This window comes from Diuraphis noxia, unplaced genomic scaffold (assembly GCF_037042655.1).
Source record: "Diuraphis noxia isolate RWA-SAM2 unplaced genomic scaffold, SU_Dnox_SAM2 contig0002, whole genome shotgun sequence".
NCBI classification, from domain to species: domain Eukaryota; kingdom Metazoa; phylum Arthropoda; class Insecta; order Hemiptera; family Aphididae; genus Diuraphis; species Diuraphis noxia.
In genome coordinates, this window is record NW_028301712.1 from 56,016,441 (window position 1) to 56,032,936 (window position 16,496).

Here is a 16,496-nt window from a genome sequence, read left to right on the forward strand (position 1 = left end):
GATACACTAATCGTATTAAACTTAACAAAAATTATATAGACTTTCGGTTAACAAAATACGCTATTTAATTGTACGCATTTTTTAATAAATGTTTTAAAATTATAGATGCATGTACAAATTAATAATCAATATAAATTGAAAATTTTTATCTCCAGCTTTATTGCTCTAAAATATGAAATTATTTTATTTTACGTTTTTGTTAAATTCGAATAAAAACCCGTACCATTCTGTATATTTTATAGTATACTAGATAAATATATTCAAAAACGTAGTTTCATACAAAATCTTGTCGTGACGTAGTATACTTTGCAAAAAGAAAGACGACATTATGTAAATTGTGTTTCGTGGCCGTTTACGACTCTATATAAGTTCATATAATTCAAAATGTTATGAAAAAAAAAATGAATAAATTCATAGCACAACAGAAGGTGAAATGGTGAAATGAGCCTGAAGATCAATTACTCCTTAGGGATTATGTGGGCTGTGTCCAATTTAGAGTATCCAGTGCATACAGATGGAATATAGCGTATGTTAGTAGAAAGATTCTGTAGCTCAGAATATCTAAAAAATAAATTCGTTGTAACAGATTGATAGAAACCAGCACGGTTGTTCTATTATTAATATAATAAAGTATAAAATAGTTTCAAGTATTTTAGAGTTCCGCAACTTTGATTAATTTTTTTTTATGTGAAAAAAACATGTTTGTACCCATTTCGATTACAGAATATGCCGAAAAATATTTATTGCATACTTATTATCAGTGGTCTATATTTTATGAGTGTAATTTTAGTCATAATAGAATTGTATACGAAAATATGTGGTTTAATATACATTGGTATATAATACAGTATTAGTTAAAAACAAAGTTTTTCTTTATTGCATGAATTGTTAAAAAAAAAAAAAATAAGTTTGTTTGACTAACATTGTATAATATAATATATGTCAATAACTTACAAAATTCTGTCCAATTATTCAACACATATGACAATTTTTTGTGTTGCTCAAAACATGACTCTTTTCTCATATTTAACGGCATGGTTGATGTTAGATGTTAAATCTGAAATAACACGTCATTATTTCAACGTTTAAGTTCATTTTTATTTTTTTATTCCGTGTCATTATTAATAAATTATCAACGGATTTTTTGACATTGAGTCACTGAGTGAATTGTAATTGTCGTAAAAACACTGCAGCTATAAGTTTAAACAAAAATAAATTGATGTTCTTGAGATATCAATATTATTTGTTTGAATGGTCTTAAAAATAACTGTACATAATTTCAACTCAAATAATATTTACATTTAATTTATATTTCTAAGCTTTACTTGTAACATATATTTCAACAAATACACTGATAAACTGAAATTATATTCTCGTTTTTAATTATTTATAAATTAAATGGTAGCTAAAAATATCTATTAAATTTTAATGAGATACGTCGGATCTAATCGTATATATACGACATATACGTATAAGTACGTAAGACATATCTAAATTGAAAAACTTTAGTGCATTATTATTTTAAACGTAACTTTACCTTAATAGGATACATTGTATACTCTTGTCTTGATCTTTCAATAAGGCACCTACGCATAAATTATAATTATAACATTGATTTGTTTTTGAATTGATTTATAAATCTTATCGTTATAAATAACGTTGATTTATATGCTTAAGTGTTAATTTAAATTTCCCAAGTTTGTTTTACTTTTACTAAATAAATGATTAAATAATATTATTTCTATACACATACTTATTATTTCATTGTATGGTAGCTTTATAACTTAAACTGAATGAATATTATGTAACATATCATCTAAATTGTTAATTAAAAAATTAAATGAAAAAATATTATTTATGATTCTAATATTATCCACACTATTTTTACAGTATATTTCATTTATGTTTACTATTTTATAAACAAGTAAATAACCTAAGTAGAACTATAAAAGTATAGTATTCTTAGTGTCACAACACTTGTAGCAACTTCAATATATTGTGATATTATATTGAACAGATATTTTTACCTTTTAAAGAAACATATTAGACGAACTCACTGCATAAAATACCAAACTAATGAGCCTTTATAAAATATAATGAATTTTTAATTTAAACCCTATGCTTAATATTTTTTTTAATTTTAAATACAAATTAAAATGTAATACATGGTATATTAAAACTATTAGTCGAAAAAATTTACATGAATTAATCTAAAAAATATTATGAATTTTTATTAATGGAGGCATTAGTTATCAATTATTTTAATAAAAGTATGATAATCTTAAAAAGCTTTCAACGATACTTGTTTTTGTTGATTTTATAATTTAAATATTTCTTTACCTATATTCTTTAGAATTTTGTATAGGTTAGTGTATATAGAATATAACAATCTGCCAACAATTAATCAACAACAGCAATTGTTTATAGGATACAGAGCCGTGTACGGTGTAAGCAACTTTTTAAAGATCATTAGTCATTTTTTTTTTACAAAACCCCTTCAACGCCTTTTGTTTAATTTTATAATATCATATTTTATTTTACCTTAAGTAATTTAATTACTATTCCACATAGTCTCATTTCATGTTTTAATTATATATATATATATATATTATTTTACAATCTCAACCATTTACAAATCAATTTATCATCATAATGATAATCATAATAAATTATTAAAAAATGTATTTTATTACACCTTTGATGATATTTTGAACCAATATACTAACCTTAAATAAAAAATGTAATTAAATAATTGAATGTAGTTAGTGATATTATTATAAAATATATACAATATTATATATTATTTTTCAAATTTAAAACTTTTATATAAATTCACGTTTTTTGTTCCCAAGGGATTTACTACCTACTGAAATAGCTTTGTATATTCGGTCAATATTTGCTATTTCATATGTGGCATTATTAGAAATCAAAATACATAAATTGACCAAATACAATTCAATCACATTTGTAGAATCTGAATGACTAAAAATACATTTTGAATCCATAAAATATCAGAGCTAAATAATCGTTTTTCGGTAGTTCAGTTATAATTTTCACGTCACAGTTCTGTTAGGAAATTTACTTTCATTTTGAATTGTGTGATATTTTATTTATTTTTAAATTTTTAGAAATAAGTTAAAATAAAAAATCAGATTCACTACGCCTCTACAATATTATAAGAAAGTGTGTTACAGTTGATTGAAGTATCTTAAAATAATCGTATGCGCGTTTTATAAAATTTAAATGCATAATTTATGCAATTAATTACTAAATCTACCTTATTATTTTTTGATTATAATACCATGATACATGATTTCATTTTTAATTTAAAAACAATACGTTTTTCATTCTTTTGAACAAACGGTTTCCAATTTAATGTTAACAGACACAAATACACAATAAAAATGTTTTTAGTCGAAACTTGTATATGATTAAACCCAAAAGGTAACATAAAAACACGATAATACAAGCCCGTTAAATAATTTAAATTTCAATAAAGTTTTTTTTTTTATTAAATGTACATTAAAGGTACATTTTACTTCTTGCACAGTGAATCGTTGGATATGCAATATTAAAAAGTACACGTGAAAAATGTAAGCACAGTATAGATATAAATGTTACAAACAGTGTTGCGAGGTCGATACAAAAAATAAAAAGGAACCAATTCAACCAATATCACTTCCTCGAAGACAGAAAATGACACAGAAATGAGTTGCTTACTTGTGTGCGCGTGTGTGTGTGTATGTGTGTATATGTGATGTGAACAAGGACATGAATCCAACGATTAAAGAAGGGAGAGAGCATAATCGAAAAGGCCAGAGAAAAAACCATTTTTTGTGTAGAAACTCGTTTATAACTAGGGATTCATGCAGAGAAATAATGTCCGTTAAGTTTAGTAACCAAAGCTATTATGGTTCGGGTTAGGGTCAATTTAAAATGACAGAACTTGCACAGACAATACATTTATGATAATATCTCTTCATAATATTATGAAAATTAAATAAATACGTATCTATATTTATTACGATTTAAGTTGGTATGTGTAACATTTTACTAGACAATTAAACTGACAGCACTACAGCAGAAATGATTTAATATCAATGTTTCTTTATTTTTTTTATATATTTAATGCATATTCTAATAATTCTACATTTTTTTCATTTTTAAACATATTTATATCGCATATGATTTTCTTCAAGAATATTTGTTAAAATGTTAAATGATAAATAATAAATGATATGGCAACGTTGTACGTAAATTTGTTCTCAATCGTATTCTTTTTTGGGTTTTTTTTGGGGGTCAGCGGTAAGTTCTTTGTTATTTTTAAGTGTTCTCAATCGTTCGGCCAAAAAGGTTTAATGTTCTCAATCATTCGATAGCCATAATGTCGTATACCGTAATATTTTGTTAAACAATGCCCTTACGATAAACTCACCTTTTTATTATAATACATTTGGCGTATTAATATATTATTTATACGATTAGATTATGTATGCGAAATATTTGTTTTCACAAACATACAACACTAAATCTTAATTATAATCTTGGATCTATCATTTTTTTTTGAGACTAAATCAATGAAACACCACAATCATATGCGATACTGCAGTTAAGCGATTCACTATCTCCAACTAGGACCCCTCAAGAGGGCATAGCTTAAGCTAGAGTACAAGGGCCCGACTGGATGTTTTAGTGACCCGATGACATTTTTGAAATTTTGATAGAAATAAGTACTTATTTTGTATTGAATTAAATGTAATAAATTTCTATTATAGTATATTAAAAAATTTTGTTATTTTCAGCTGTGGTTTAATTACCTAGAATTAGTGTATGGGACATCCGTATCGATTGTAATGTGTGTTGTATTTTGTTGGAATGTTTTTATACAGCCTGCAAGTATCCTTAAGTACAGTGGCTCAAATTTTATATTGGGAAATGCAGCTGTTTTCTCAATCACAATATTGTTTGATTTCTAGCCGTCCCACGTTTTACTACGTATACCTAGTTCAGTATCGTCATTATCGTTACATACATAATATTTGATTTTTTTTTTTTATTGATCATCAATTTATCGAGGTTTAGTAATCGAACATCATAACATCAACTTAACATAATAGGTGATATTAAATCTATCAATTTCAAATCCTCGTGATTTGTTGAATATATATATATTTACATAATATATTAAGTTTTAACACGGTCGTCGGTCGAAGGGTGGAGGTGATATCCCTTCTCTTAAGCACGCCACTGGCAAACGTATATTACTATATTGTATATTTTATTATACTATGTACCTATATATGCATAATATACGTATTTTATATTCTCGATTCTAAAAACGTAGTCATGGTTAAACATTTATCGAATGTAGGTTAATCTACAGTATACGGTGGTGGCGGTGGTTTCAGTGTGTGTGCAACGCGTTTTTTGACATCATAAATCAGAACAAATTCCATTCGCGATGGAATCGCACGACAACAGTCGATAACGCGAAAATGAAGGAGTAAAAAAAAACTGCCGCTCCGAATGGGTCGTTGGCGTTCTTTTGGTGTGTAATGGCAAAACCGAAAGTGTTCGTCTCCCAACACCTCTCTCACGCTCTCTTTACCTCGTATCTTTCTTCTCTTTCGCCCGCAGTCTTATTTCACACTGCAATTTTATACATGAAATGTAACGCCGGCCACATTTTTATTATTATATCGTCGTGTGTACATGGTGATGAGTCCGACGCACGATGATGTTTCAACAAACTTTTTGAGTGGTTTACACCCACACGGAGAATTGAGTGTTCCTTTACGTACATGATATATGTTTGATGCCATTTTTCATGTTTAATTGTCGTGGAATGAATATTTTTATAGAATTGAAATACACACAATGTCTCTCAATTCGTTTTAAAATTACCATTATTTTATTTAAATATCTATGTAGCTCTAGTCTGCATACAATCGAATCGTTATAAAATAATATGTAAACCATGGTTTTTACGATGTATAAAGTGAAGACAACTTCTCTAAAATACAAAACAGTTGAGTCGTAAATTTTATTTTATATATTGGCAACTATCTAACGACTACTTCGATGTAATCAAATTCATATCATGGATGATTTCAATTAAATCACTGGACTTAATCAACAACATCCAATATTTTTATTTTTTACACAACAATTTTACACTGTATTCACATATAAAATAATGAAGTTGATCAGTTGCTTTAGTAAATATTTTTTGAAAGCAACCCATGATTGTTAGTGAATTATAATTTAACTTGGGATTTATCAATAAATCAACATTGAAAATCATACAGTATTAAGCAAAGAAAAAGTAACATATTTCAACAAGATAGTGATCCAGCACATTTTAAAAATTCAGTCAGCTTGTCACAAGTCAGTTATTACTTGGATCGCAAATTTTTAGACAAGAAATAACATCCCACAACTATTCTCTTAAGGTTATTTAAAATCAGAAATTTACTAAACTCTAAATCATGATATACAAATACTATAAACAGAAAAACATTTTAACTAAAGTAGAACATTTTAAACTACACTTTTTTAATTTTTAAATTATAAGTACCCATGAATTGTATTGAATTTGAACACAGAATAATCGTAATTATATTTATTTATATTTATCTATCGTAGTTCTATTAAAGATGTAATTATCTTAATAAATATATTTTTATAGTGTAATCAAGGTAAAAGGTAACATAATTTTAGTGAAGTATAACAATGGCATATTTAAAAAATAACGTGTACAAAATTATAAAGCTCAAAATGTATAGTTTTTTTACACATATAATTTTAAAAGTTTTTTAATTACGTATAAAAAATACATCGACCAAATCAGTATTTGATAAAACTTTTAAATGCTTTTAAAAATGTATTTGAGTGATACTTCAAATTAGTCTATACAACATACAATATTTTATAATGGTTAACGTGTAGTTTAAAATTTTATTCTTTAATACAGACATAATTGTAGTAGAAATGACTGTACCTCTTTTGTCTATACAATGCGCCGTCCAACATTTATGATAAAAGAAAAACCCCGTACTGTCTGGGTACCGTCTTGTTTTGCTGGTTGGTAGTGTAGTAGTGTACCTATCACCATTCAACTTGAAACCAACGATAAATCGTCACACTCAAACTAAACGCCTAGTCCAGTTATGTTAATGAAAACCATTAATAACCATTTTATCTGAACGGTCGCAGTCGGCGCCGGTCGTAGACAGTTAATTATAATGAACCGACATCTACGATTCGACTAACGAATGTTTTGAAAAAAAAAATTAATACTCTACCGGCCTCCACCACTATATAGCAAATCGTAATACTTTGGACGCTGTGTACGTAATACGTCTTCGTCATGCCACCAACATATGCATTTCCCGTCACCAACTAATAGTATATTATATATGTTGTAGAGAGAAGTATTTTTCGATAAATCCCCAAAGTACAAAAAATGTCGGTGTTAAATGTTAAAGTGAGCAGAACGAAGTGCAGATAAATAGTTAAAATTGAACCATGTAGATAAATACAATTTAATATTTTTCTAATATTGTCTATTATAAAATTACGAAAAAAACAGGTTTTATTCTGTGTTATTGAAATGAAATCAGTTTTCATAAAAAAAATTGGCACCATTCAAGTATCGATCAATTTTTTATAGTGTAAGTGTATGCCCTTGTATATTTTATTAAAGAACGCAGTATTTTATATTACTTTCCTTAATGTTGGAAATATTGTTTTCGTATTGCTTTCTTTCAACCGAAAACACCTCACTAATAGATTTGAAAATGTATTTAACAGTGTTATTTTAAATCATTTATTTATAGATATAATATAATAACTAATAAGTTTTGATAATAAATGAGTATATGCCACATGCGTCCTGTAATGAATGTATGCAAATTATAGGTATTTTAAACATTTTATTAATAAATACATTATACATACCCTATTATTTCATACATTAATATCATAATACTATGTCCGTGCTTGTACTGAATGCGATTCGATATGAGATAGGTGTAAATTAAGAAAATCGACTTTGAAATTTTCATTGTAATAAAATTTATTAAGTTAGAAATCGATTCAATTTTTTTATTTTGCCCGTTGTTTCTTAATATATACACACTAAAAAAAATATGAAAATTTAAACGTATTGACTGTAATATATGGAACTCGCTATAGTGATGGTCGAAATCCTCACTTTAAACAACCCCCCCCTCCCCCAAACCATAGCCGGTAAACTTGTGCGAGCCGTGTACGCCTCAGGCCATCGAATGAGCCAACACATGCGAGGTATGTACTTAGCATTGACACGAGATACGCCCTGTATGTGCATACCACCTGCGCGTTTCTATACAAATATACGAAATATCATCACCGTACATCCATGACGTGAGATGTCACGCGACATGTGTCCGTTCGTGCGTCGAGTCCCCAACGAGAGTAAAAACGATATTGTTGGTCCACGTCCCGATGCGACGCCAACGATTTACCAGGTCGCGTACGTGCCAAATATTATATTATGGTATTCTGTTTCGGCGAAACGTTTGCAAAGTGCGGCCGCCGAGAGATTTCGCATCGCCTGCTGTTCCCAGAGCGCATCACGCCCGCGGTATTTGTCTTTCCGTCCACGCGATTTGTCTTATTACCCGTATGTGGTGGGTATGTGTAGGATATACACGTGTGCACATCGTATTATTACAATTCGCCAACGATTCCAATCGAAATCATCAGTTTGGCATCAGATAGATTTGTATCAAATATTGTATATGCTTCGAAAAATTCCAGCTGATTACGTTTTTGGTAATCGCGTCGCGTGTACCTGCCGATAACTATATGTATATCTACGATGAAAGTCATATTTTAACTATAATATGTATAGGCACTCTATGCAGAGTGGCCCACCGAGCGTTTAATGATTTCTGGTTGCGACATCGTTATCCAAATCGTAATAACCATAAAAAATAAATAATAAATGTATAACACGATAGATTAATATATGTATAATATAAATTCAATCTAAATACATTCGTTAATTCACTTTTCGTCGGAAGGTTTGTCCTCGATATCAAGGAAAATAATTTTATCAATAATTATCAAGTCATCGATTTTTATCAATTTTTACATGTCTAAAAAAATAATCATCATCATTTGGTTTTCTATGAATTATATTATATATTGATCTTCTATATATTTGCAATGTATATCAACGATTTTTAGACAATTATTGTTTTGTTGTTATAATAATTTACTATATAATAATCATTTTTCATATATAATTTATCGTTGGTAATTTGTTTTATCTAACTAAATAATTCAAGTTATCTTAGTTTTTATATTAATTAAAATTTGCGACTATCGTTGTTTGTCTAGGATCACGTTATTTTCGAGTAGTAAAAAAATACTTTTGTTTGACCAAAATTGTTAGTATCTTTCAGTGAAAAGGTAAATTGTGTGGAAATGTGTATCGCCCCAATATGTGAAATTGTAGAATGACCCTATACATAGTATACATTTTAGATTTCGAGTGTATGTAATAGTTTTACAAAGGAGTGTTTTCTTTTTGTATATGTGCAATCGTTTTGCTTCGGACTGTAGCAGGTATAGAAAAACCTGGGAGTGATTCGCTGATGTGTTCGAACATAAATTGTATATTATGATGAAAAAGAATTTTTTTTTCACGTTTTCATTATGTAATATATGACGCATATGGCATATCGAAAAATTACGAACTATTCTGAATTCCTTAATTAAACTCAATGGCAGACTTTTATTTAATAATTTATGTATAGGTAAGAGATTTAAATAAATAGTTTTCAATCAATAGTCATGTATTGTGTAGAAGAACAGATTAAATTAAGAAACAAACCAAAACTTTTAAAAGTACACTCTCCTCGTCTTAAATTTGATTAGTTAACATTAAAAAATAAAAATGTGTATAATACATACTATATAGTATATACATTAACTCAATATTCAAAACGTATACATAAAATTAATTACAAAAGCATGCTGCTTCTGATATTGAAATTAAAATCAAACAGTCGTCATTAAAAAACAATTTTAAAAACCTTGTCAAACACCGACCATGATAACAAACAAAAAAATAATAAAAGAAATAAACCATTGGCATAAAACTTATGGATGCTGCATTGTATACAAATCTGTAATCCAACACAATCGATGCCATCGATAACCATAAACATCATTACATCTCTTTTACCTCTTGCTTGAACGTTATTTTTTTATCGCTAGAAACTTTTTTACGAATGGGCACCTACCGTCGTTTCTCCCTCCGTTATTTTGACCTAAAAGTTTATTATGTTTAGTGAAGACAGGAATTTCGTATCCATAATATGTTTGAAATCGACGGTAAAAACGTAAAGTTTCTTACCACGTTCCCGTGTAAAAACTTATGCCCACCACTCACGATTCATACATGTATAATCAAAAATCGTATCGTGAGCGCCATTGCACAGTGGTCAACGTGAATTTGTGTAAGTACATATCGCTTTATGTTTGAGCGGCTACATAAAATTTGCGCGCGCACTAAACGACTACGGTTATATACATTTGTGCGTACAATTTAGTGTGTGTGTGTGTGCGGGCGCATAACAGTTATTGCGGTCGTATAAACACATATATAATATATATATATATATATATATATATATATATATATATATATATATATATATATATATATATACGCACATTAAACGCGGCGAATTGTTGGGCCGAAACGGCGACGGTCGCGTATTAAAGTGCACATCGGCGCGGGGCCATTCGTTATTAATTATTATTATACACACCTTTACACGACCCCTTTTGAGTGTGCCATAGTGTATATACTATATATATATATAAATGTATAAAGTACGATATGCCGTGTAGGCCAAACCAAAAGGCTTAGGGGAAGGATGAAACTACGTATTATACGCGGCGGCAGTGGACTAATAAAATACGCGTGTGGAAGGAACAAGCGCACCAATTATTATATTAACCGGGTGTTTGAATATTTGGCTATCCTGTATAAGACCTGTGTAGGGCCCTGGTATGAGTAGTAATCAGTGACGTGTATCAAAATTGCGTAGCCAAGTTACACTAGTAACTTGTAATCTGCTACGTAATTTTCAAGCAACTTGCGAAATTTAACTGCAGGTTACAACTGTTTATTGTGACATAAAATAAAACATATATACTATTAAAATATATTATAATATATGCGATTTGTTTCAATACAAATATTAGTTCAACATAGCACGTATCACTATTAGAAAAATGTATTACTAATACAATATAGAGATGTGCAACATACATAGGTACACAGTAAAATGTCCATATATACATAATACATATATATATATAGGCTATAATAGATCGTTTATGCACAATATTGTTTCTCGTAGGAATTCAATGACAAAACATTGAATTCATATTTAACACATCTATTTAATGACAAAAAACGTTTGCCACGTGATATAAAATTATAAATTATTACACGGGCCTTTTTTTATTAATATTGGCTATTTTTTTTGTTATACTATAATTTTACATTAAGTTTTGTTGGCCAATTTTTAATTTTTTTGATATTTAATAACTCAACGATTACTGTCTACAGGTGGGGGAAATCAAATAACCAAATCCTCTATACCACGCTCATTCAATAAAATATACACGGGAATTACCTAAATTGTAAAAATCAAAATCCACGGGAAGGATGATAAACTTTAATATTTGCAAATTATTATCGGGTGAAATTGTTGCCACCGTCTGTTATACACTTTAATTTCACCTCTATAATATACAGCATATCCTTACTCGAGAATTGGATAACAGCAATTTTGGGCAACTGCAATGTACATTTATTATATGGAGTCACTATATCCGTATTGTACATTGCAATAAAGTTCATATAGGGATTAAATTAAAACTGCATTATGCCATAGACAATTAAAAAAAAAAATAAACAAATAAAACTGCAATATACGACTTTTCTGTCGTTTTAATAACATGAGATTAAGATAACCTGAGTGAATATCGTCTAAAAGCATCGTTACTTCGAGTTCAAGATATAGACTTTATAGGTGGTCCAATGTGTGAAATTTAAATCGTTCCACGAGGGGTTTCTTATTACTTTTATCAGTCCGTGGACATCTTGTAAATATACTGTTGAAACAATTATAATATCTGGATACGTTAGACAATCACACTTTTCGACGTTACATGTTGTTTTACAGTCGTCAACCGTGTGTAAGATAAAAATTCAATTATGTTTCATATTTTTTGTTTTCTTGTTTTTATCCACTGAAATATAGTTTCTTTTCATCGATATATATTTCCGGTGTAAGCTCTTTATACGATAGAATAATATTGTCAATACCATTTTATATTAGTTACACATATAAACTGCATTTATCGCTTACATTCATAATACAATAAGCTCTAATCTTTAGCGGATAAATTGGATTTTGAAAAACGAATAGAACGTCAAAAACACACAAAAAAAAATACACAATACCTATTGGCAATTATACGGAGTGCGGTGTATATAGTGTCTTACGGGATTTCCGTCGGTGAGGTACGGAGGTGACTGTGAGTGATATCACCACCACTAGTCACCATGTAAGTGGGTAGGAGAAGAGAGGGAGTAAATAAGTTTACATCTATATAAGATCAGTATACGTATTTTTTAAGAACTAAGTATTTCAAACGTCAATCGTGTTTTATTCGATGCAATGACGTTGGCGTAAACTTAGTGTTTGTTGTGACCTTTGGTTTTATTGATTTTTCAGAATTAATAACTGAAATGATGTATTTTTTCACGTTCTATTTATGCAATATGTTTAAAATATATTTTATCTAAAATTATAATGTGAATAAAAATGTTATAATATCATTTTGTTTTCCGACACGCTACAGCGTGCATTATCACCCCGCACACTTTAAATCAATTGAATTGTTATGTTCTGCAACTTTTATTAAAACATCATTACGTCTAGTTAAAGTAGAAAGGTCGTACTACAATACGGAAAAATGATATATAATAATAAGCTTGTAACAATTATTCAGTTTGATTTAGTTGGTTTTCTTAGGTTTATTTTCGTTCAGTTGTCGATCAATTTTTATGTTATAAAATGTATACTAACAAATTTCGATACATATTACACGCTGTGATAAAAATATTGAAACACTAAAGTGTGCGAATTTTTGAGTTTCATTCAGTGTTCTTAAAGAAGCATTGTCCTTTTTTTAAATTAAAAAACCTTATTCTTACTTAAAAAGAGTATGTTTTTACATATATTTTTATATGCACAAGCAATATGTCACAATGGGTACACAGGTGTTAGATAATATTGTTATTAAATTGCACTAGCACTCTGCGTATCAGCTTGATGGCCACTTAAGTATAAGTGCTATACTTTTTCTTTCTATAAAACGATGGAAATAAGAACCAAAATATAATACCAATATTACATAGTTCTAATGTATTCTATTTAGTATTTGCCTACAAAATCTTAATCGCGTTCCTTATTATACAAACTTTATTTATTGTATTATAATAGTTATTTATGTTTAAAAACTAGTAATATAATTTTGGAGTTTTATTGGCAAATGGCTTAAAATAAAAAAATAGTTTTACGAATTTATTTTTATGTAGGTAGGTTTAAGAATAAATATTTTTTTTTTACTATTTAAAGTTTAAGTGTGATTTAATATCAGTAATTAAATATTGTTATTCTATAGTAATATAACTGATATTGTGTCAGAGGTAGACATTAATGTACGAGTAATGTGCATGTTTGATCCTAATTTACTTTGAAACTACCTACTCGTTTTTGACAGCTAAAAATATGTAATTTAAATATTTTATGTATATGAATATTTAAATTTATTTAAAATACTTAAATCGATAAAATTAGTGTTTATATAGTTCGAGATTTCGTTTAAAATACGACGGTTAACGTCGATGACTAATTTGTTTTTGTTTATCGAATTTTTAACATTTATTTGGCATAATCATAAGTGCAATTTTCTTCCCCAAGATATTTATAATAAATAAGCTTGTTTATTTTACAATATAATAATTTTTAAGTGGCTTGGTGAGGCGCGGTCGTACGCTCAATCTGCGGAAACGCATTGAGCTTACGTAGTACGTACCGGCCGCAGTTGCTAGCTCCCAAATAGTTGACCACCCGTGATTTTTAGCAACATATCCTTACCACACATATACAAACACGTGTTACAACCCTACCCACTTAAAAACCTACAAACAAATACCCAAAAATAACCCCTACCGTACGGTACAACATACACCCGGCCTATGTTGCCGCCGGTCCCCCTTACAAAAAAAAAAAATAATAATTTTTAAAACCTAAAAATTTTAATTTTACACTTATTATTTCCATCACTAAAAACTACCTCCTACCACAGCTATTGTAAATTAAATATAATATTGTGATTATTTATGAACTAATTACATTATTTGTCATTAAACCTATAAGATTAATTTAGAAGATGTCAAGCGCCTATTTCTCTCTCTCTCTCTCTCTCTCTCCCTCTATAAGGGACTATGGAAGACTCAGCAAATTTGCATTCAATACAACTTAACTTGTGTTTCAAACTTTAATACTTGAGTTAAATGACATTTGACCTATTATTTAACTAAATGAATAGTATGTAAAAAATTGAAATATCGTAAAAACTAACATATAGTGTTATTTATTTATTTTTATTTTTAACGGTCAATGTTCTTAATATTGATCGAAGAATATTATCTTAATTCGTCGTATAAAGTATAATCCATTAGCGGTTGTTTTCGTTTTGATTTTTATTCCCATATCGTTTCATATTTGGTATTGTAATTTATTTTGTTGTAGATGGTTGTATAGGGACGTAGGGTGATATCCCCTACAATACCTCTCGGGACAGGCCTTAGTAATAATAAGAATGTATCAATAAAATATAACGTAAAAATCTTGTAAGATATAAACATTTTTGAAGCTATTAAAGGTCAACTAAAGGGGAGTACGGGGAGGGATTCGTCCCATTTAGGTATATTTGGCATACATTTGTTCAGCCCTCCACTACAAAGAAAAATTGAATTGCACTTATGGGCGTTATACAACTAACTTCTAATAATTTGATATGTGCATATAATAATAATATACTAAAAGCTATTTACAAAGGCACACAAAGTTTGTGTAACGCTCGTATTTGATCATTTGTAATTCCAGTCGTCTTCTTCAGCGTGACTATGGATTAATGTTTGTCATTTTGTAGTTACTTCTAGTTTCATCAAAACTCCCGCTCAACCACAGCTCATCATGTATTCATGCATCCCTCCAGACATTAAGTTTCGCTTTAATTATGTCAGAAGATCCGAGTATTGGTTCGACAGCTGCACGTCGTCGCAACGCAACCTATTTTTCAAAATTATAAATCAGCGATTCACCTGTCAGATTTTGTTCTGTATAATAGTACTTAATAGTGTTTATATCTATTATACTCTATTATATCTACTTAATACCCTGTTCCTAAAATTCTAAGCCCTCTCTCCATTTATGAGTATTTTAATTTGTTTTAAATATCATTATTTTCAACATTCATTTTATTACTATTCATTGATATTCTCAAATAAATAAAATAATATATAAATATATAAGCTTCTTACAATTCATTGAATAAATTACCTACACAACACCGACATTTTTAAACATAATATTTCAATAATAATTAAGTTTGAAGCATACAATCATAATAATCATACACAGTACAAACAAAGTAATATTTTAGCATGATCATCGTTATGTTTTAGAAAGTACCAATTAATTATTAATTACATTGTATACAGGTTGGGTACACTTAATATCACAATAACTTTAAAATTCATTAATGTTACAAGAAGTATAGGGTGTGATACTAATATTTAAAGTATCTGCATCACCATATATATAGGTATGGGATTTTTTTTTATACAATTTCCTTTACCATTTTTGTAACTTAAAATTTTAATTTCTTCAAGCTCAGTTGTCTGAAAAATCTAGTGATAATTCTTAATATATTTGGGCGCACAATACATAATATAAATATATTATGTATAAATAAAAATAAATGTATTTGATTTAACTTAGTTTTGTTCACAGGATATAACCAAGGACCACTCACAACTCAACAAACGCCAGTATTTAGTTGCCAGGAATCAACATCTGATGATTTATTATACCATCAAATCATGCAGGACGCCATGTGTTATGCACCTACATTAACAAGAGACTTAGAACTACCAATGTTAGATGAAACATTTGAATTATCCGAACATTACCACGCTAGTCCACCACCTACAGGTATACATCGAAGATCATACATATTGGCCACCAGGCAAGACAGCAGTAAAGGTAAAATATATGTTGTTTTTTTTTAAAGATAAAATATTGTTTTGTTTATACTTTTATTGTCATTGATATGAACAACATTTTTGT

At 28.7% G+C, this 16,496-nt stretch overlaps 1 protein-coding gene across 3 annotated transcripts in view; it reads left to right on the forward strand.

Moving 5' to 3' along the window:
- LOC107166914 (sodium channel protein 60E-like) overlaps nt 1-16,496 on the forward strand; it is a 140,088-nt gene that overhangs the window by 107,635 nt on the left and 15,957 nt on the right. For all 3 annotated transcript variants that reach the window (XM_089220400.1, XM_089220402.1, XM_089220401.1), the window contains one exon: nt 16,161-16,412. In XM_089220400.1, the coding sequence (XP_089076526.1) occupies nt 16,161-16,412 (252 nt within the window). The remainder of the gene's footprint in view (nt 1-16,160; nt 16,413-16,496) is intronic.